This window comes from Pichia kudriavzevii, chromosome 2 (assembly GCF_003054445.1).
Source record: "Pichia kudriavzevii chromosome 2, complete sequence".
Taxonomy (NCBI): Eukaryota; Fungi; Ascomycota; class Pichiomycetes; order Pichiales; family Pichiaceae; genus Pichia; species Pichia kudriavzevii.
The window spans coordinates 1,293,826-1,316,115 of NC_042507.1; the positions used below are offsets into that span (position 1 = coordinate 1,293,826).

The window sequence follows — 22,290 nt, forward strand, 5'->3', positions numbered from 1 at the left end:
GGTTAAATTGAGAGAATCGTTGGTTTTTACCAACAGTGGCGAACCGAAAAGTAAAAATTTTTCACTTGAGAGAAAAAGAAAATTTTTTTTTTTCCAATTTGCAAAAAAGAAATAAAAAAATAAAAAAATCAAAAATAAAAAAAAATCAAAAATAAAAAATAAAAAATAAAAAATAAAAAATAAAAAATAAAAAAAAAAAAAAAAAAAAAAAAAAAAAAAAAAAAAAAAAAAAAAAAAAAAAAAATAAAAAATAAAAAATCAAAAATAAAAAATCAAAAATAAAAAATCAAAAATAAAAAATAAAAAATAAAAAATAAAAAATAAAAAATAAAAAAAATACAACCGCGGCGATCGACGCAGCGGGCTGAAAAATGCTGCCTTTTCTGTTTTCGTTTTCCTCCTCCCTCTTTGGGATCCCACTTTGCCATGGTACACTTATCTGCATTTTCGCTGATACTGAATGAAGGTGCCATATTAAGACAAGAGAGAACCAGAGATGCATCTATCCATAAAAACAAAATGGGTTATAATGTTAAATACGTACATTTAGACATTCTTAAATATTGAAACTACTCCCCCCTTCCCTCTTCCCTCCTTCCCCATCTTACCACCTGCTCTTTCTTCCTTTATCATTCTTCCGTTTGCACTCCCACCATACAAACGATGCTCGATCTACTCAACTCCCCCGTGTTTCCCCTGGAGGAGTTGTCTACACAGACGTATGTGAAATTACCCAAACACCCGCATGCAGAGTCGAAATCGGTGAAACTATACATCATTTTGGCAGAGCCACACCTATTCTTGGAGGGATTCGAGAAGGCAGAGTACCAGTCGAGACCGCCAGCCATTCTACGTGGATGCTTGTTTCTCCGGATCTTGCATCCAGTGAAAATTAAAGACATCACACTCAAATTTAAGGGTACGTCGAGAACAGAGTGGCCAGAAGGTATACCTCCAAGGAAAGTTGAAAACATTGAAGAAAAAGGACTAATCAACCATACATGGCCATTCTATAACCATTTGAATCACTATCCTACTTTGCCAAACTCAAGGAACAACGCCGATATTTACATCCCCAAACCAAATTCAGACGTTTCCAATTTCTCGCTCGATGCTTCACTATCCCCTGTAACGTCCTTCACAGATATAAAGCCAATCAAATCTCCAACGTCCATCTTGAAATCTTTCAGAAGTCCCACTTCTTCTTTGAGTTTGACCGATATCAAATCTTCAAAATCCAATTCTGCACTCGACGAAAAAGTGTTCCACCCAGGAGATTACGTCTATTCCTTTGAATTGCCAATTCAATCGTCTCTGCCGGAAACTGTTAATGCCACCTTTGGATCCATCTCTTATTTTCTAGAGGCACACGTGGAGAGACGCGGAGCTTTTAAGACTAGTTTAACTGCTAGACGGCCCGTTAGCATAATAAGGATCCCATTTGAAAGTTCAAGTGAAGAAAATGAACCAATAATTATTGACAGAGACTGGGAAAATAAGTTGCAGTATGACATTGCTATCTATTCCAAACAGGTCATTTTGAACTCTTATTTACCCATATCTTTTAGAATGATACCACTTGACAAACTTAAGGTTCATCGTATTAGGGTATATATAACCGAACATCTGGAATATTATTGTCATAACAAAAAAGTTCATCGCACAGAGCCGCCAAAGAAAATCTTACTCTTGGAACATAAACCTGTCAAACCAAACGATAACTTACTGTCATTAGGTGATGATGAAATCGGAGGCGTGGAATTAGATTTCCAGGTTTTCATACCTGAATATTATACTGATAGATTGAAGTTACACCATGATACATCTAGCGAAGATATTCAAGCCCATCATTGGATCAAAATTTGTATCAGGATTTCCAAATCTGAACCAACCCCAGAAGACCCTGACAAACGCAAACAGTATGAACTATCAATAGATTCTCCATTGCACATTTTGAGCCCCCATTGTGTCCATGCAAATACCTTACTTCCCTCCTATGACGAGCAAATAAGACTTGATTGCACAAACTCGGATAATACTTCAAATAAAACGTTGACACCTAGGGCAGCAGCAACAACAACACCAATCCATCCACCCCAAACAAGGCAATCAATTGATAAAATGATGACACCAAGGGAGGACACCATTCTGGACTCTAACTTGTTTAAACCAGACGATTCAACACCAATAGAACTGTTGTCAACACAGGCAAAACCATTTTCACCGATTGCATCCCCCCAGTTGAACGCAATTAACCCAGAACTAAGAGATTCTCCCATCATCAGACCATTGGATTTGTCTCCGGTTTCATCACCAGTCCCAAGACAATCGAGATCGAAAACAAGCTCGTCAGCTCGAAGCAGGACAATGTCTCCAATGAGTAGATCGAATTCTGCCCTGCCGCATCTGATGATGGCAAGGATGTCCTCACAGTCTTCCCTGCACGATGAACCTCCACCACCTCCGTTTGTTGAAAACCCACCCTCTTATGAGGAGGCAGTGAAGAAATCATCCCAAACAGCAACAGCAACAACGACAACGACATCGACGTCACTTTCAGTAGCGACGTCTGTTTCCACAACATCGAAGCCTAGGACCGATAGGACAAACTCAACATCTTCGCATTCCTTAAATTCGAACAATTCGGGAAGTTCAGGAATTTCCTTCAAAGTTAAGCGTGTTTCACACTCCAAGTCGTCAACTTCTTCTTCACAGATACCTGAAGGCAGACAAGGCTCTAATTCTACAACCAACTCTACATCTGTTTCCAATCCTTCTGTTAATCAACACAAAAATATAAATACCGATATGGGTACTACAAGGATCTCACTCAACTTGAGCTCTACCAAATTACCACAAACATTGTCTAGGCTAGGGTCTACGATGAATATGAACAATTCAAGTTCCTCAATGACACCAACCGAGACGGAGACTCCATCTATTTCATCACAGCTTCAATCACCACAAGATGAAGCGGATGTTAGAGGCGGCACTACTCAGGAGAGAAATAAACAAATCCGAGGTCGAATCATGAGAAATACACCATCGTTTGATCTGGCACAAGATACGGATCTGAAGTTCAAAATCACACCAATCAGAAGCCCAAGTGTCTCGCCAGCTCCATATAACAGATCATCATCATCATCATCATCATCATCATCATCCCCGTCGCATGTACGCTCTGCATCCCCCGCACCAATGGTTGCAAACGACCGCAACTTGAACAAACTAGTGAAATGTTCCTTCACTCCGGGATTTTCCATCCAACCTAGCACTAGCAGTCCCTTGATCAATTCAATCAGTACTAGTGCACCAGACTCTCAACTCCCCAATATTAGCATCACCAATTCCAATTCGGATGGTACCGATGAGACCAACCATATAATAGACCCCCTATTAGAAGGAAATGCCTCAGATGTCTCATCCACGGAGGACATCACCGAAAATGCGCATCCTCATAGCATTTTGAGTGATTCGTATCATCTACACTCCAATACACTGGGATCGTTGAATACACTAGACATTATTCCTACATCGGGCGACGAGCGGTTGTTGAAAAACAGCCTCAGCGGTCCTTCCTCTTCAACAGCAGACGTCAGCCGTCCCTTCTTTAACGAGACAGCCCTAAACTACCTTGGGAATAACACGGGAACCACTTTTCTCACCAACTTTGAGGATACAGACATCACCAGCATGGACAAACGTTGAAAATGACACCATCATATGGGACCATTCCTACAGAGTCCCTGTTGTTCCATGAGCAAAATAGAGATGGAATATGGAAATGAAGAAAAAAAAAAGGGAAAAAAGGAAAAAATAACAATATAGACCGACATGATATATGCAGTATACACACCACGTAAACGCAAACTTTAAAAATGTTTCCAACGGCTTCTAAATCTCACGACTAAAAGTCTCGGCACTAAGTTCCCGCGAGCCTATTAGGCCCAAAGCCAAAAAAAATAGTCTTCCCCGGATCCTCGGATAGTGCAAGTGTTAGACCAGCACCGTTTCTATTGTTATAAAAATGGGGCCATTCCCTTTTATGGCCTTATTATTGCATTGGAAGTGAAAGGGGATGGGAATGGTGCCTAACAGATCTAGCCGTTTTGCATTGTGAAGGAGGTATATAATGTAGGGAGTGTGCTCCATGTGTAATGCGTTAAAAGTAAGTAAGTCTGTTAGTTAATCAGTTAGTCAGTGAGATTTGTATACGATTTGTGTTTGTAACTGTGAAGCAGAAGACACAGTAGGGATAACAGAGAAGAATCAAAACAACAAAGGCATGTACAAGACAGAGAAGAATCCACTAGTGTTTTGCATTGACCGAGGAATAACCATTGAGGAGGTTGCTGATGTGGAGGAGAGCTATGGTCTGCTGAATTTCCCGTATGATTGTCGATACATGTCGCACAGCGATGGTTCTCTAAGCTTCAATGAGGTTAACCGAAACAGAATGTTTCAGGTATCCCACGCACAAAGAGAACGAATGAAACATTACAAGTCTTCTATTATATCTTGCAAGCGAGACAACTACGAGCTGGTGAAGCTTCTCGAGTCCATTGCCGCCTCTCATTACACCAGCGTACCAATGGTGGTAAAGTCCTGGAAGGCCAAGAGACATCACGTTTGGTACTATTTTGATGACGATTACAACAGCGTACACTTGAGTGACGCAGAGCTCGATTCCTTGGACGAACTCCTACTTTGATTCACCCTCTACATTGACATAATATTCCAGCTTTCCCACATTTTATTCAGCTTTATTTATATACGTATAGCAACTCCATAGACAAATAGTTGTATATAACGCAATAGATTCTAAAGAAATTCAAGTATATCCGATTCACACTTGCTTATATATAATCCAAAAGATGTTAAAAAGAATCCACCGGATTAAATTTACACATGCCTATTTGCATCCCGATAGCTTTCAAAAATAATCCACCGAATCGCAACTACAATTAGAGTTTGGGCTTGTTCTCATTGTGGAACTTAATTTCCGACAAATCTGGATAACCGCCATTCAACCTCCATCCACATCTCGCTGGATCAAATCCCTCACTTTCCTTCCATTTCCAAAGTTGAGTCATTTTATCATTGAGTTTACCCTGTAATTTGTCGGCAATGTATCTCCCAATATTAGGTAGAAACTTGAAGGCATGACCAGAGTCGCCGGAAGCAACAAAGAGGTCCTCACAATCGGGGACACTGTCAATGATAAAATTGGAATCTTGTGTGTCACCGATCCAACAGATTTTGGAATCAAGGAGCCGATGGTAAGCTAACTCGGGGACATATTTAGATAGCAGAAGTTTAGCTTCACGCACCCCATGTTGCGGAATGGTGTCCGTGGGATTCTCATTCTTGAACCTAGGCAGAGATACCTTGGAGGAGGAATACGACGTATCTTGCATATTTCTTGCTCCAATCCCCGGTAAGGCAATTTTCAGCAACCTGGTCTCCGGATCTGGGGGGAAGAAATAGCCCATTTCACAGTCAAATAGTACCGGCATATTCTTAAATCTCTCATACTCACCTTGGGTGAGTTTGATGAATGTGACAAACAACCCAGACGCACTCTGCTGATTTTTCAGATCCAGCAGACGTGCTGTATTGGCACCTAGGGCAATGAGAACCTTATCTGCAGTTAAATGGGAACCATCTTTGGTTTCAATTCTAGTCTTCCCATTTCTCCTCAACAGGTGGATGGCCTTACCCCTATCACCGAAGAGAAACCGGACACCTAAACTCCGTGCCTCTTTATATACAGCTCTCAATGCGTTTCCCGAATGCGCCAACCCACCATATGGATTGAACTTGGAGGTCTCCCCCTCCCGAAGAGAGTTGTAACGTAAGAACTCGAACCGATGCGATAGTTCTTCTCCGCCATTGAAGTATTCAATATCTAAGCTCTTGCCGAACCTTTGTAGATTTGCAATACCAGCATTCTCATAATCGATTCGTGCTTTGAACGAACTTGGTGTGATCATAACTCGACCACAATTGTTGTAGATGCCCTTGAACTTTGGATCCGATTTCCATGCCTCAATTGCTTCGATTGATAGCTTTGTGTAAACTTCGTCGTCATATTCACCACGCACAATTTTGTTGTAATCAGTAGCAGCAGACCATGGACTTGGCGGTTCAAATGCGTCAATTGCAGTGACGGCATATCCTCTCTTAGCTAGCTCCACTGCAGTAGCTAACCCAAATACTCCACATCCTACAATAAGATACGTTTCTGTCATTGTTTTTGTTTTTTCGGATTCACCCAACACAAGTTCCTAATTAATAGATGTTTTTTTATAGAAATGTAAACAGAAAAAAAAAAGGTAAGACAAATGCAAACTTCGCTGAGTTGTTCCTTCTTTCCACATCAAGAGATATCCTACCCACTCTTATATGGAGATATGTTAATAAGACAACACACATACAACGCTCTCTGATCCGATAGAGCCCAACATCCATGGCAGTTGAATCCGCGCGCATTGACTTGCCGTAATAATGTACAGACATTACTTCATTTACATGGTCTGTTATCAGATGGAGAACGTTTCCTTCGGTGACGCTTTTTTTCATGTACATTGGGCGCATCCACTGTCTTTTTTTAGCGGGAGGAGGTTCTATTTTGATGCAGTTGGAATTTTTTTTTTCTTTCTTTTCCAGCTTTGACCATGTTTTCTGAAAGGTTGCTCTCTTAACGTTAAGTTGTTCAGGACAGCCAGAAGGAGGAATGTCGTTGAGGAAGATCAGAAGCGTACGGAAGTCAAGGAATGGGTGTTTCACGTGCAAGCAGAGAAAGAAAAAGTGTGATGAGGTAAAGCCCGTATGTGGGCATTGTAAAAGGCTGGGGTTCAAATGTAATTACGGGTTTAAGCTCTCATGGGTTTCGAAGAATCAAAAACTCGGCAAAGATGGTGTAGAACTCCCGCCCAATTTCAGGGTCATTGAGATTATCAACTTCACAAGGAACGATATGATGGAAAGTATGCCCACACATCACGATTACGATTTTGAGTTTCCAAGGCAAGATGTACCACAGTATCTCTTTGAAGAGCTGAAGAAAGATCCAATAATTGGTCCACGGATCAGTGAACAGTATCTTTTCAGCCTTTACAAGAACGTATTGAGTAAAACAAAGAGTTTTGCCGGTAGCAACGAAGCTTGTAATGACTTTGTCCAGATTGTAATCCCCAAATGCGACAAATTTCCTGCTCTATACCATTCAGTACTTGCATTATCAGCATTGGACCTTATAAAGACCAATTTGAAGAGACATCTGGAGACACGGAGTGTGCTGCTGCTGAACATTTACAATACTCTATTCATTCAATATAAAAATGATGCAATAAACTGTTTACATGATATACTTGATGGATTTGATGTTAACAAGGTGGATATGTTGGAGGAATTGGTACTTACCATTGTTTTACTATGCAACTTGGAGATCACAAATAAGGGGAATAAAGACTGGATCCAGTATCTATCCGAGGCATGTCTTGTTCTAAACTCTCTCAGTAGTTCAAGGATAACAAGCAGTGGTGTCTTTACGTTTGCATACAAGTACTTCTCTCTTAGATATGTTCTCCTATTGACAACTCTAGATACAGAATCTTTCCTTCAATTTATTAGCAACAATCCCTGGCCAATATTAAGAGAGGTTTTCCTAAGTGACCTCATTGAGCCAATGTATGGGTGTAGTCCCAAATTGATAGGAATGATCTACCAGCTAACCTTGTTTAACTACCAATATGAAACCAACGAGATGGAGTTGTCTACTTTTGTTGGGAAAGTGACGAAAATTTGGTATTCTCTAAATTCAGCCACTTATTATGACTACAATTTGTCCGAAGAATTACTATGGAGTGCTCAATGTTACGAACTATCAATAAAGCTCTATATTTTCTCAATTTTGGGAAAACAAAACCTGCTATTGTTTCTAGATGATGACGTTGATTATTGTATACCCGAATTATGGAGAAAACTCAATGATTTATCCCATAAAAGAAAATCACTATTTTTCCCCAATTGGTGTTTTTGGATCCTGGTTACTGTGAATATAGATTCGAATGACGTGGAAAGAGTTAAAGTTCTCAAACTTTTAGCCTTACTACAACAGAATTGGCCATATAGCAGTGTCATGGAAATCAAACACGCTATTATTACAATGTGGAAGGTGTATGACCTTGGACTTCCCAACAGGGATGAGAATTCCCCTCCTTTTGATACCCGAAGAGTTGTCACACAGCACAAGTTCATGCTGGCATTGACCTAGTTCCTAATACATTGTATTCTTATTCATTGTGTTATACTACGCTAGTACTAAACTTGCAGAAGTAAGCAATTTGGAGTAGGGCGCATCGACTTGCCTGAGTTAGCGCTGCTCCTAGCTTGACAGCATAGAGAGGTATCCTTTCGCGGATCCAGTTGCCAGGTACAGTATTTTATTTCCATCTTCAAAGTTGGAGACAATGTTCATCAGACAAAGCTATAGTGTATTGTTGATACTGGATAATTCATTATAAAAAGAGACACTTCTTCATCCATGGGACTGTTTACAAAATAATAATAGATTTATGAAGATGATATTATATTTATTATCATAATAATAATAATATTATTATACTATTATTACCACCACCACTGTTACTACCCCCCCACTATTACTACCAACAGTAACATTGCCATCACTCTATCAGTCAGGTCTGCCATGTTTTCGGATCGTGATACATTAGAAAAGGAATCGAAAACAAACGTTGTTGTTGAAAATGTCGAGCTTGATAATCAATTGTCAGCAATATTGTCCCTAAATGATGAGGTTAACCATATGGATGCCAAATATATGGATGAGGCATTCAAGTATCTTGATAATGATACGGGCGACTTCCAAATGGATCCACTAGAGGAGAAGAAATTTATTAGAAAAGTCGATTGGTGTGTTATGCCGGTTATTTGCGGGTTAATGGCAGTCCAGATGATGGATAAGACCACAAACTCTTATGCTGCCTTGATGGGTCTTAGGAAAGACCTTACAATGTCGCCCGAGGAGTATAGTTGGGTCGGCTCTTCATTTTATCTTGGTTATCTGGCGTTTGAATGGCCAGCTAACTTGGCACTTCAGAAGCTGCCACTATCTAAAACATTAGGTTCTGCAATCATAATTTGGGGTATTGTGCTAATGTGTCATGCTGCTTGTAAGAGTGCACCAACTTTTTTGTTATGTAGAACGTTATTGGGTATTTTTGAAGGATTTATGAACCCGGCATATATCATTTTAACTTCTCAGTGGTACAGGCAAGAAGAGCAATTTTTAAGAACATGTCTGTGGTACGGGTTCCAAGGGTTTGGTACGATTATAGGTGCCTCCATCGCTTATGGATTACAAGAAAATCGGGGTGGATACCATGCATTTGCAACATGGAAAGTTTTCTACATCATTACAGGGTGTATAACGGTTTTTCTTGGTATTGTTTCCCTTCTGCACATTCCTGATGTTCCAGTTAAGGCGTGGTTTTTGAACAAACGAGACAAGATGTATGCCATTGAAAGATCAAAGTCGAACCTACAAGGTTTTGGTAACAAGAAGTTCAAGGTAAATCAGCTTATTGAAGCGTTCAGAGACCCAGTGACTTATTGTATTTTCATTTATGCTTTTTCATATGGTATTCCAAACGGTGGATTGAATAACTTTGGCTCTATTTTGTTAAATAAAGATTTTGGATTTTCTTCCTCTCATGCATCCTTAATGAATATGCCTGGAGGTGGTATCGATATTGTTATCCCACCCTTGATTGCTTATCTTTGCCATTATAAACTTAAAAACTTCAAGTTAATCTCAATGGTAATTGTCAATTTGTTATGTGTTGTGGGTGCTGCGCTCTTGGCATTTACACATCCCAAGGGCTCGAGATTAACAGGCTACTATCTCGTTTATATTTCAACCACTAATATGGCGGGCACTGCTTCCCTAGTTTCTTCAAACGTTGCTGGTCACACGAAGAAACTCACAGTCAGCACTGTATTATTAGTTGGTTACTGTGTGGGCAACATTGTTGGTCCTCAAACTTATAGAGAGAGTCAAGCTCCAGGTTATGCCGGCGCCAAGACTGCCATGTTGGTGGCTTATGTGGTTGGCGCAGTTGCACTATTTATTATTTATGTTGTCTACGTTGCTAGAAATAGAAGGAGAGCCACGGAAAGAGAGAAGGCTGAACAAATTATCGACAAGGAGAAATTGGCTTTCTCTGATTTAACAGATTTAAAAAATCCAGAGTTCGTGTATGACCTATAGCTCCGTTTATATTTCGTTCGTTCTTTTTTCTTTAATCAGGTTACTTTGTTTTTATATTCTCATATACTTATATATGTGATCTAAATATTATTTTAAAATTAGAAAAAAGGTTCTCAGTGTTTTTTCAATGTTGGAAGTTTGGTCCATGGTTTAAATCTTTTGACTCTGAAGATCCAATACAATACAATCATACCAAAGAAATTCACTATGATGTAAACACAGTAGAACCCAATATTTCTCCATCTTTGATGAAACGTAATACCAACACTAGCAAGATATTGATCGGCAATCGAATATCTGCAAACTGCACAGTCGCTAAAAGATTCAGGATTTGAAACATAACCAGTGGCAACCTTGAAATAAGGTTCCAAATAATCTCCGCACGTCATTCCACTAGGCGGCTGTAAAACGTTCATCTCTTCAGGTGCACATTCGACACGTCTGTTATGCAATGAGATACTCAACAAGTCACTGACAAAGTAAGTTAATGGTGATACTCTCCACATGAACTTCCAAAAACCAGGCATCAATGAAGGAGGTTGGAAAACACCACAGAAAGCCATAGTGAAACTGAAAATTAATCCCATGATGACATTTGCTGAAGGTAGATCTGGTGACGGATATAAGATAGCCAAAGCTAGAGATGGATAATACAACTGGTAGAAGAAGCAATAGACAAACCACCACAACCCACATCTTGAAGGTGAGTTGTCTAATTGAATAGGAAAATACCAAGTTACAAAATAGATCGTAGACATGATAATGCAATAAGGAAGCTCATTCAAGTACTGTGCAATCAAGAGACATGACCAATGGAATGTGTTTGACTTGGACTCACGAACCTCAAATAATTCTCTAGAAGCAATCGCATATGTTTGGATTTGATTCATGATTGGAGCACTGACAACGAGTGTTAAGAAGCTGGCAAACATAACATTCTGCATACCGACAATTGTGTATTTGGCATTCCAGAAGGAGAATCCGGTAACCAACCCACCAACAACATTAAGGAATAATTTAGGCAACACATATGGTAAAGATCTGTATAGCTGGGTATACGTTCTCTTGTTAACCTGGTAGAATTGGTATGAATATGGAGTAGCATATGTTTTTGTCAATTCGGGATCTACTTTAATTTCCTTGTGTCTACCTGTTTCGACCAGCTCGTCAATTTTCTTGGTCACATTGGCGCATTCTTCACTTTCAAGCCATAACTGGTGCCAATCGGTCATCACCCCTGAAGTAGCACCTGCACCAATAATTGTCAAAATATACTCTGCTGGATTTTCATCAGGTTCGCATTTCCTAGTACCATGTCTCTCAAAGTAAGATAATAAAACTTCCGAGTTTGCGCCAATGTCACCAAAATAAACTGTTTGACCACCTTTTCTTAAAAGTAGTAGTCTATCAAATTGCTCAAACAAAACAGCAGAAGGCTGATGAATGGTACAAAGAATTGCCTGCCCAGCGTTTGCCAGTTTCCTCATGACCTGGATAATAGCCAACGAAGATTGCGAATCCAAACCAGAGGTGGGTTCATCAAGAAACAACAACAAAGAAGGCTTGGCAACCAATTCCGTAGCAATTGATAGTTTCTTTCTCTGTTCAACATTCAAACCGTAACCAGGGACACCAGCAATGGAATCTGCATAGTCTTCCATGTTCAAGATTTTCATGACTTTATCCACATACTCAATTTTCTCCTCATCTGGGACACTACGAGGTCTTCTCAATCTGGCACTGAACAAAAGGGATTCCTTGACTGTTAACTCAGCAACATGTAAATCTTGCTGTTGGACATACCCGGTTCTCCTTTCAAAGGAAGAATCTACAGGGGCTCCATTGACAAACATATCACCCGTAATAACACCAACCTCGGTACGCCTGGATAAAACATTCAACAATGTCGTTTTACCAGCACCAGATTCCCCAATTAGGGCTGTCATTGTACCTGGCAGAACATATCCCTGAATATTATCCAACAACTTTTTTTCAGTGTTTGCATATGGGACAGTATAGTTCACATCTCTCCAGCAAAAGATATCACTCGATCCTAAACCTTCAAAGGAATCATTAGTATCAGGAGGCTGAGATTCCATATCTTTTTCAAACGATAGTGGTGTACCATTTGCTCCTCCAGTTTCTTCCTGATCACCTTCTGCAATCTTTTCACCATCAGCAGGTGCTATTTGTTTGAAATGTTCCACCAATGCGCCAGAGACCCTTGCATTCCTAATAAAGAGCAACTTATCAGCAGAAGATGGAATTGGATTGTACAATTCCACAGCAATTGCATTTATAACCAAATAACCAAAGATGAAAATAAACATAAAACCGAAATTTCTCCAAACATGGCCAAAGGTGTAGGTATATGCCAACTTGATATAAATGTCGCCATCCACGTCATTCGAGCCACCATACTTGATCTTGGATAGAGAGGCACCAACAAAACCACAGACTTGGTTCAATCTAGGATTGACGTTCTCATAACCGGGACCATAGGGAATTAAGCTCATTGGGAAGCATTCCATTCGGCGATTGTGGAATTGCATAGTAATCATTGCCTCGAAAGCATACAAAATTGGGTTTGTGTATGCAAACCACTTGAACCACCAATACATTGAGTTCAGTTGGATCATATAAGAGGAATAGAGAGCCAACCCTAGTGTGACCACACCACATATTGCCATTGCTGCGGCCAAGGTGGGCATAAACGAAGAAATCAATGTAAACAAGGAACTGACAGCTAACACAACCAGATTAATCATTAGAAGGAATTGGAAAAAAGGGCCTGGTTCACGCTTCATATTAGATAAGAAATACATGATGATGGAGAATAGAACAATGGCAATCAACCGGATTGGAATTTGTATAATCTGTTTGGCAATTAATTCAGCTGAAGGGTGGTAGAAATGGTAAGCATACTGTTTGTTTAATACGGGTTTATCGTCAAACAACACAGGGGTTTGTGCCAAAGACATGATGGAGAAATAAAGACAGGCAAAGAAAATCACACCTCCCTTTGTGAAGGCTCCCAATGTCGAGTTAGGCGAGTTATAACCCAAGGAACCAATAATCAAGGACTGGATAACAGCTGCAGAGATGAAGGTAACAGTGTAAGCCTTGTCGTTGATTGTACTTTGAAAACGCCTAATGCAGCATAGTTTGAGTTGTGTAAGGTAATTGACAGTATAGAAGGAGTGTTTAGATGTCCCTTTCTCCTTGAGTATGTGGTTGGAATTTTCAATTGCCTGGAATGATTCATCAGCAGAATATTGTGCTGATTTTTCGCCGATTTCGTTCATCAGCTCCTTGTATTCTAAAGAGTTACGCCAATAAGTTTCAAATTCCTCTGGTGTCTGTGGTAATTTCTCCTCAAGTCCCGGGCGGCATTTTCTAGCGTTTGCGTCTGTAATAGAAGTCAAGAATTCCGAACTTGTCTGTCGATCTTCCTTGACAAACCCCATCTTGGTGAAGAATTCCACAGCTTTGTCGATTGGACCAAAGTATATCTGCCTACTTAGATAGAGGACAGTGACGTAGTCAAAGAGCCTATATATTTTTTCACTGGCCTGATAGATGGTTACGACTGATGTTGTCTTGGTGATGTTGGTGACAGTCCTCAAGTTTTCGATAAATTCCAAGGCAGTCGATGCATCCAAGCCCCTAGTTGCATTATCATAGCAGGTAAGCATTCCATCTGCAACCATTGCCTCTGCTATGGACACTCTCTTACGTTCACCACCAGAGACACCTCTGATAAAGTCGTTACCCACTTTAGTCTTTTCAACGTGCTTCAATCCGAAAATAATCTCGTAGATGTTCTTCATGTTGCTGATATATTCACCTCGGGTCTCATTGTCGACCCTCACGTTGGGGGTCTTACAACTGATGGCAAATGCTAGCGTTTCACCGACAGTCAAATGGGGTAAATGGACATCCAGCTCTGGGTTGTACACACAGAGGTTTTTGAAGAACTTAAACAGCTGGTTTGATGGAATGCCATTAAAGGCAAGCTCCCCCTTTATGCCAATATAAGTCTTTGCCTCTCCTGCAAGCGACTTGAGTAACGTCGAACATCCTGCTCCAGGTCGGCCCAAGACCAATGTCATTGTACCTGGTGAACAATAGCCGCTGACATCTTTAATTACTTTCCTCTTTTTGGGGAGTTTAGAGAAATCAAACGTCTCCTTACGGTGTCGATTGAAACACCTATCATAGAGAACCTGGATTGGTTTGAAGAAGACATCCGAGACATCTAGCAGTACCGAAGCCGAAGTGTTTCTACCAAGAACCGTCAAGTCTTTAAAGACAACCTCTAGCTGTGGTTTAGAAGTGTTGTTTTCTTGCGCGAAGTTGACTATATGTTTGAGGATCTTGTCCAAGTTGAAATCAGCAGGGTCCATTTGGAAAGTCTCCATATCGTTGGCGGTCATATGAGATAGTCTCCTTGACAATTTAGAGAGCCGTTCCATAACATCGCTGTCTGATGAGATGGTATTATTGAGATCCCTATAGTAGGCTTCAGTGCCGGGCAATGCCTCAGTGTCTGTGTTGGGATCCATAGATACGTTTTTTTTTCTTTTTCTTTTCCCCTTTTTTTTTAATAATCTGGGGAGTGGCAGATATGCGTAATAGAAATTATTGCAATTGTTAGTGTAATTTCAATTGTATATACTTTAGTGGCGTTAAATGTGATACTACTGGTGTATACTATGAATGTCTCAAATCCCAACCAACTGCTTTGCACCACGTGATTGCAAACCACCGTGCACTACTGTATAGAAGTATCCAAGTAAGTATGTCGAATGACCACAACACTACAAGAGCAGCAACGGAACAACTGGCCAGAACCAACACGGAACATAACAAGTGCCACTACGACGCCATGCCGTTGAATCTCATAAACAGGTGATATGCACCAATATATAACCCTACTAAGGGCTTCTCTAACATACTGTATTAGACTATATTGGACTTCACCATATTAGACTATCCCAAATTAAACTACACTAGGTTAAACTTCACTATACTATGCATACGGTCTATTATGGACACCTACGGTGATGTACAGATAAGCAATCGATACATTGTGCCGAGATTGCCCGAGTGCCAAATAGGGGTTCCTCTCCAGATTGAACGGGGCACAAAGGCATCCCCATTGGGACAGCAGGGGCGGCGGCTGTCCCAATGAGGCAAGTCGTCTCTGCGTCGTGCATACACACAATGGGCACGGGGATTTTTTTATTACAATAATACCCACCCAATGGGGAAACACCGTGGTTGCTGGCATGTTTTGTCCCTGTGTGTGGCTCGAGGAGTTCTCCCGAGAAGTCCCGGGCGAGCAGCGGGTCTTCCGGAAGAGCCGGCTCTTTGAACAACTGGGGGGAGGGCATTTTACAGCATGTGTGCGGGTTGGTAAATACACTGATCCAAGGTCTGTGGGAGCGCTTCTATGTGACAATGTCCCTATGTGACAATGTCTGTATCTGCCATTTTAGATATGTCCACAGGTCCATGTAAATAGATGTCTTTGACGGGAAGCCTCTCATGACACCAATAACAATAGTGTCCCCCCCCCGAAACGGGTGTTGCTTGTCGGGAGAGGGCAACGTTTGTGGAGAATGGCGGTACATTGGGGAGACCATTTCTAGAAATGTTTCCCCACCCTCCTTGGATGAAAGTCACTAGAGAAGTTGTATATACACGGTCCAAGAGGACCCATTTTGGCATTGCTTTGCAGTGTTGTGTGTGTATGCATGTATATTCGTTTACATATCGTTGTATATCTCTGTACAACCACAATGACGGTGCTGGGGTTACATCTTGGAAAGCTCGTCCGCCAGTTGGGATGGAGTCAGTGTGAGATGTTTTGCCACCGAACGGCCACCAGTCTGTCCAGCATAGGCATGGAAGATCTTGTAACTCGGAACGAGCGTTTTGGTGATGTCTTGCACTAGTTGTTTCCGGAAATAGGGTGGAATGTCCATCCTCTGGAAAGTTGTTTGTAACTCTTGGAAGGTGATGTTAAACTCTTCGATAAATTTGACAAGGTCCTTCTGCGACATGGATAAGTTGGATCCTGAAAGAGTACTTGCTTGCATAATTCGGGCAGTTAATGTAGACCACTGCATCACGGCCCTATCCATGGCCTTCTTCTTGAGCTTCTCATACCGGTCCATGCCCCGTTGCCCCAATATCTGCTTCAACAACGATTTACCCTCAAGGAGCGTTTGTAGACCATCGAGGTTGAAGAGGAGTATCACTCCAACTTCCTCGTCGGCTTTCTTGCCCCTGTACTTGTCCGCCAACAGGTAGAATGAATATTCAATCGCATCACTGTAAAATGTTCCCAACAGAAACAAAGGATCAGATGATCGCTCCTTCTCCGCTACAAACCCATTTGGTAAATTCACTGGTAGCCACTCATTAATGGTAATTTGTGATATATATTGGAGTTGGTAATCTCTCAGGCGTGAAAAATTGTTGATTCTAGTGGATATCAACATAAAGGTGTTGTTCAATGTCTCATGTGAATTGACATTCACTACCATCTCTTCATATTTACTCCTAATATATTGGAAAAATTCCCCAAACGTATTAAGGGCATCCCTCTCACATTTGGCAGCAAGCTGTTGTAATGTCTGGTCCACAACAAGATGTTGTTCAAACAGCCATCCAACAAACCGATTTGCTCCATCACAGAGCTCGTAGTACATGGTATTATATGAGGTACGCCTCTTCTCCACAAAGTTGATAATCCCATTCAAGATCCCAATGATTTCGAAAGATACCACAGAGACATACTTGTTAACATACGACCCTAGTAATTCGGCACTAATAAACCCACGGAAAAGATTATGAACAATATATAATTCATTGCTCAACATACCCTTGATTTTGTCAATATACACGGGGAAAGACTCACTGTTCCCACCATCGTATATGTAGTTCTGGTCATTGTTAACCTTGGGCGTGCTAATGGCACAAGATCCCATTTTCCTCTTTAACAACCCTATTCTCTCCCTCATTATTTGCTCATCGATATCTATGTCACGCTCCCTGGTAAGATACTCATATTCTACTCTGATTTCCTCGATGTTCTTTGTGTCTTTGCCATTCAATTGGGATACCCTTTTCAGTACATCGCTTTTCAATAGCGTGTCACCACTCAACATACCTTCCACTAATTGTCGATTCAACGCCTTGTATCCGCCAAGCCCTTGTTGCTTCATATCCGAACCAATGGCTCTAAGCTTCCTCAGTGTCTCAATAAACTGCTTGACCCCAGTGATACCAGCATCCAACAGATCGGCATCAAGAAGCTCATCTAGTTGACGTATATTTTTCGCATACTCCTTGATCTCAGCAACCTTGCTTTCAACAGCATGCAAATTCCCCTGTTTGATCTTTAACTCTCTTAACGTGTTCATCAATGGACCTATATGTCGAATTGCGGCCTTGTTGGTGGTGGATAATTTACTCATACCCGTTGTCACCTCCTCTGAAATGGTGCTCATGCTTCGCAGATTCTCAGTTAAAATTGCAATTTCCACATTGGAAGCATCCATCCCCAACATGGTATCCAATCCAGGACCCTTGATATCCATGGCGTCTTGCTTATTGCCCAGATTACGGTAGTTGTATAATTCTATTCCATAAATAACCCTCGACAGACTCCAATTATACACACTTTATTTCATCTTGATGAATTGCCGCGTAGCCCATCAAATTTATTTTCCTCATTCTCTCCCTCTCGAGCTACTAACATTTCTTCTTTTCTCTTGGTTTCCTTAAAACCAAGGGTGACTATCTCAGATCGGTGCTGGTGCCATGTTTAGCTAGCTTGCTTTTCTTCCCATGGACGTTCTGTCTATTGAGAATCAAAGAATTGTGAGTGTATCCAGACAATGTCACAATAGCTCCCGGTTAAATATTTATTGCCCTAGAGCAGACTCTCTGGCCTTATTCGCTAACACTAGACTGACCCATAGACTAGAGTTTGATAGTAGAAAGGCTTACATCTTTATTTTATACTACTCCTTACATGTGTGCACGACCCCTTATACATCTTTGTAGTAGAAACACCTCTTGTTTGCTTTACGCAATCTTTGGGTACTTGCGATCGCTCAATGGTTGTGGGAAGAGTCCAATCTCCAAAAGGTCTTTCATACTCCACTCAATGGCACTCTCGGTCTTGTACGTCCAGAAGAAAAACCCATCGACTTTACTGTATAGATCTAGCTGGCCTTCTATAAACCTTCTCGTATTGTCACGGTCTTGATCTGTCAGCTTGCTCGGATCATCACTGTATTTACATTCACCAATCACGCCTGTTCCAGCATAGGTATTATCGTATCTTGCACCCCTTCCAACTCCATTGAGCCATTTTCCACAATCAGTAAGAGCTGCCGACCATTCTCCAATCACCTGTAGTTTATCAACAGCCATGTATCTTGATACATGCTTCTTCAACGCTTCAAGATGTTCATCAACCGTATACTTTAGCAAATGCGTTTCAAAGACTTGGTATCTATGATGGTCAAGAACAGTGTGGATAAATTCCGGTTCTAATAGATAGGCTTCCCAAAATTCAACATCTAAAAATGAATCGTGGTACACAAAATAGTTGTTGGTTATTTGACGTAACAGTTTATAAGCTTCCTTGTCGAATTTAATTATGTTTTCTGGTTGATATACATTATGTAAGGGTTCATTCAAATTTTGGTATCCAATGACAACATCTGAATATTGGTCATCTCCATATTTTTCAAAGATATATCGAATAACCTCCAAACCGAGGTTGTAATTTGTAATGGGATTCATCCATTGAAGATGATCTCTCCTTCCAGAATTATCAAATCCATTTTGCGAACCAGGAATACCATGCAAATCAATCCAAAGTTTCAATCCATGGTTTCTACACCACTCAATCGATTTTTCTAAGTATTCTTCTTGTCCAAAAACATAAGGATCATCTATCAGATGTGCAAATGCCCAATATCCAATAGGCAACCTCACAGAGTTGAAGCCGTAACTCTTTATCTTAATAAAATCATCCTCAGTTATCCATGTCTCCCAATGGTGTTTCAATCTCTGAAATGAAATATCTGGGCCTAGCTGTAGACAATAATTGTACTCATCTATCGGTGTCCCGGCCTCTGTACCATCTTTGGATGCAGCTTCATATAAAGATGGGGTTATAAATGGTTCTGTGACTAACCAACCACCCAAGTTGACACCAATAACTTTATCTCTCTTGTAGTTGTATTTTGGTCCAGTCTTTTCAATATTATAGTAGCTCCTTTGCTTATTGGAGTGTTCATTAAAAAACCTATTGTTGCTCTGGAGTGCCTCTTTTTTATTTTCCTTGCTAACAATAATAAGCTGATTTTCTTGATCGCTTGTTCTTGAAATGGAACTACAGTGGAAGCATTCACGGTTGAAATAGTTTACACACTTCACTCCAGGAATACCCATTATACAACTATTATTTCTCCTTTCGGAAAGTTCTTGCTCTCTGTAGAAAGCATCTACGTTGGGGGAGAAATGAAACAGCGTTTGGTTCTGTTTTGCAGAAACCGGCAGTAGCCAAATCAGACAGAGATAAAAGAGAACGGCATTTCTCATTGAAGATTCGGAAACAATCATTTTGAGTACAGTCCTCAAACAAAAGTGGCTGTGGAACTCAGAACAAGAAGAAGAAAGGGAAAAAAAACAACAAAAACAAAACACTGACCAACCCAATCACTGAAACGTGCCTCTGTATCCATGTAAAAGGGTATCTCAACAACTACCTTTGCCCATATACATGTTTATCAATATCAGGGAGATATCAAAAAGTTTCCGAAAAGGGAAATCAATTGCCTCGTAATATTTCCTCGAGGGAAATGCTGAGCCCCCTTGATCAATGCTGTGTTTTCATGTTGATTTTTCAGCGGTTTTGCCTTCTCGTATAGAGGACACCATTTCTTTTATAGTTTTAGGGCACCAGCAAACATGGTTCCATCTAACATCCTCAACATTTTTAATCAAGGTGAAAGCTCAACAGCTGTTGCAGATCAGGAGATTTGTCTACCCTGTCAAATAATGGGAGCATTTACATGTTTTGCAGGAAGTGCATATTTCTTATCCGACTTGCCATTTAAAGATGCAAATCCTAAGCAGAATCCATTATGGTTCAGGTACGCTTTAAGGACCTCTGGTGTTGCACTTTTCGGCCTTGGTGTGTATCGGGGCACAGAAGGCTGGTTATGGAACACTGACGCTAAATACAAGGATTCATTCTTAAAATAGATAACAATTTTCTTTTCTAGCCAAACAAGCCAATAGTTTATGATTACGATTGAATAGAATGTACTTATAGAGTAGCTACTATAATTTCCCACCCCCTCATCAGGTTAGCAAAAACGTTTTACCTGAGGAGTTACCGCCAACAACCCAATTCTCCGTAGGATGAAACGTACACACGGCTGGAACCGATGTCATGTTTTCATCACCAATATGTGCTAACATTGTACCATCTCGGCTATAAATGTCAAAGTATTTCTTCATGTTGGCTATTACAAACTTTTCAACGCCATCCATAGGGTCCTCTTGCCATCTGGACTTCAAAATCGACACCCATCGACCAGACTGGCAGTTGTGTTTGATTGTAACGTCCGGGTTTAGATTTTCAGCGACATCACCCTCCTCCGGTTTCACTAGCGTTTTGGAGTAGCTTAAAATACCCTCTCCTTTGTCCATCTGGAAGATACGAATGCTATCGTCGTATCCATTACATACAATATCTCCGCTTTTATTCCAATCTGTGCAGCTCACACTTAGCCGACTTCTGTAAGCGGCAATACACTGTGGCCCTTTGGCATCTTCATAATCAGACCAAACCTGCCTTCTGATCATCCTCAAATCCCATATCCTCATCGTCCGGTCCAAGCTAGCTGATGCAACCAAGTTTGAATCTGTTGGACATGCGGAAAAGTAACCAATTTTCTTGTCGTGTAGCCTGTAAACATCACACGACTCTCTTCTGATGGTATCCTCTCTCAAATCAAACTTTGCAAATTCACCATTTAACGTTGTCAAATAGCCAACATTTTTATCTATAAATTTAAAGTCCGATATTCCAGACGCATCTCCCCATTGATCGTCAAATTCAACAATAACTTTTGAAATATTTTTGGTCAAATCCATCGTTCTAATGGAGCCGTCATAGGAACAGCTCACCACTTCCTCTAATGCCTCGGGTCTAACTGCAATTCTTGCAATATTCTTTCTGTGTGGATTGAATCTTGTTATAGCCGGTTCATCGTCCCCGTCGTCGTCTACCGCCCAGATACCCAACATACCATTAGTATCACCTCCAAAGACGACTTTTCTTTTGTTTGATGGGTGAAACTCAATTGTCGTCATACGCGATGTAGTTAACAGGATATGATTGGGGTGGAAGCTTTCATAAAGGGATAATTTTTCCATGTCTTCTCTTGCTTGCTGGATTGTCTTATTAGCCAATGGTTTGGTCTTAATTTCATCAAAAAAGTCGCCCATAGAGAATGACTTCCCTAGCTTGTCAAGGACAGAGACATCACTGATCACTTCCGTTAGTTTCAAATCATCACTTAGTCGAACTGATTCCAAGGCCTTCAGCCTTTCTTTTTCAAGTTTTTCCTCGTCCAATTTATCCAGTTCTTTATTTGCCTCCGTGTCTTCAGCTTTGACACCTGCTATTCTTCTTGAACGGCGTAGGGGGATTGGTGCTTCTTTCTCAATCTTAACCTTAGGTTTCGGCTTATTTTTTGGTTTAGGCTTTGGCTTTATGTTGTTATCTGATTTCCCAAACTCGTTGGCTAATTCCGTCAAGTTGAGCTTCCTTAAAAGCTCCTTGTTTCGGGCAATATTCGCCTGTCTTTGCTTTTCAAACTCCGAAATGGACATGTTTACTGATGATGTCTGTAATTCCTTAAGAATTTAGGACAGGACTTGTCCTAATAGAATGC

General features: G+C 40.7%; 10 protein-coding genes across 10 annotated transcripts; 5 read left to right on the forward strand and 5 right to left on the reverse strand.

Moving 5' to 3' along the window:
* Positions 1–663: 663 nt before the first annotated feature.
* C5L36_0B06240 (uncharacterized protein) lies at positions 664–3,708 on the forward strand (the record flags this gene model as incomplete). Its single annotated transcript, XM_029464995.1, has 1 exon — positions 664–3,708. The coding sequence occupies one exon, from the start codon at positions 664–666 to the stop codon at positions 3,706–3,708; it is 3,045 nt and encodes a 1,014-aa protein (XP_029320854.1).
* A 577-nt stretch (positions 3,709–4,285) lies between these two features.
* Positions 4,286–4,711, forward strand: C5L36_0B06245 (uncharacterized protein; the record flags this gene model as incomplete). Its single annotated transcript, XM_029464996.1, has 1 exon — positions 4,286–4,711. The coding sequence occupies one exon, from the start codon at positions 4,286–4,288 to the stop codon at positions 4,709–4,711; it is 426 nt and encodes a 141-aa protein (XP_029320855.1).
* Positions 4,712–4,964: 253 nt separating this feature from the next.
* C5L36_0B06250 (uncharacterized protein) lies at positions 4,965–6,251 on the reverse strand (the record flags this gene model as incomplete). Its single annotated transcript, XM_029464997.1, has 1 exon — positions 4,965–6,251. One exon carries the CDS (start codon positions 6,249–6,251, stop codon positions 4,965–4,967), a length of 1,287 nt encoding a protein of 428 aa, XP_029320856.1.
* A 485-nt stretch (positions 6,252–6,736) lies between these two features.
* Positions 6,737–8,278, forward strand: C5L36_0B06260 (uncharacterized protein; the record flags this gene model as incomplete). Its single annotated transcript, XM_029464998.1, has 1 exon — positions 6,737–8,278. The coding sequence occupies one exon, from the start codon at positions 6,737–6,739 to the stop codon at positions 8,276–8,278; it is 1,542 nt and encodes a 513-aa protein (XP_029320857.1).
* A 435-nt stretch (positions 8,279–8,713) lies between these two features.
* C5L36_0B06270 (uncharacterized protein) lies at positions 8,714–10,294 on the forward strand (the record flags this gene model as incomplete). Its single annotated transcript, XM_029464999.1, has 1 exon — positions 8,714–10,294. One exon carries the CDS (start codon positions 8,714–8,716, stop codon positions 10,292–10,294), a length of 1,581 nt encoding a protein of 526 aa, XP_029320858.1.
* Positions 10,295–10,407: 113 nt separating this feature from the next.
* Positions 10,408–14,859, reverse strand: C5L36_0B06280 (uncharacterized protein; the record flags this gene model as incomplete). The annotated part of the gene is made up of 1 exon (XM_029465000.1): positions 10,408–14,859. The coding sequence occupies one exon, from the start codon at positions 14,857–14,859 to the stop codon at positions 10,408–10,410; it is 4,452 nt and encodes a 1,483-aa protein (XP_029320859.1).
* A 1,254-nt stretch (positions 14,860–16,113) lies between these two features.
* Positions 16,114–17,904, reverse strand: C5L36_0B06290 (uncharacterized protein; the record flags this gene model as incomplete). The annotated part of the gene is made up of 1 exon (XM_029465001.1): positions 16,114–17,904. The coding sequence occupies one exon, from the start codon at positions 17,902–17,904 to the stop codon at positions 16,114–16,116; it is 1,791 nt and encodes a 596-aa protein (XP_029320860.1).
* A 490-nt stretch (positions 17,905–18,394) lies between these two features.
* Positions 18,395–19,945, reverse strand: C5L36_0B06300 (uncharacterized protein; the record flags this gene model as incomplete). The annotated part of the gene is made up of 1 exon (XM_029465002.1): positions 18,395–19,945. The coding sequence occupies one exon, from the start codon at positions 19,943–19,945 to the stop codon at positions 18,395–18,397; it is 1,551 nt and encodes a 516-aa protein (XP_029320861.1).
* A 348-nt stretch (positions 19,946–20,293) lies between these two features.
* C5L36_0B06310 (uncharacterized protein) lies at positions 20,294–20,590 on the forward strand (the record flags this gene model as incomplete). The annotated part of the gene is made up of 1 exon (XM_029465003.1): positions 20,294–20,590. One exon carries the CDS (start codon positions 20,294–20,296, stop codon positions 20,588–20,590), a length of 297 nt encoding a protein of 98 aa, XP_029320862.1.
* A 99-nt stretch (positions 20,591–20,689) lies between these two features.
* On the reverse strand, positions 20,690–22,228 carry C5L36_0B06320 (uncharacterized protein; the record flags this gene model as incomplete). Its single annotated transcript, XM_029465004.1, has 1 exon — positions 20,690–22,228. The coding sequence occupies one exon, from the start codon at positions 22,226–22,228 to the stop codon at positions 20,690–20,692; it is 1,539 nt and encodes a 512-aa protein (XP_029320863.1).
* Between the last annotated feature and the right edge of the window lie 62 nt (positions 22,229–22,290).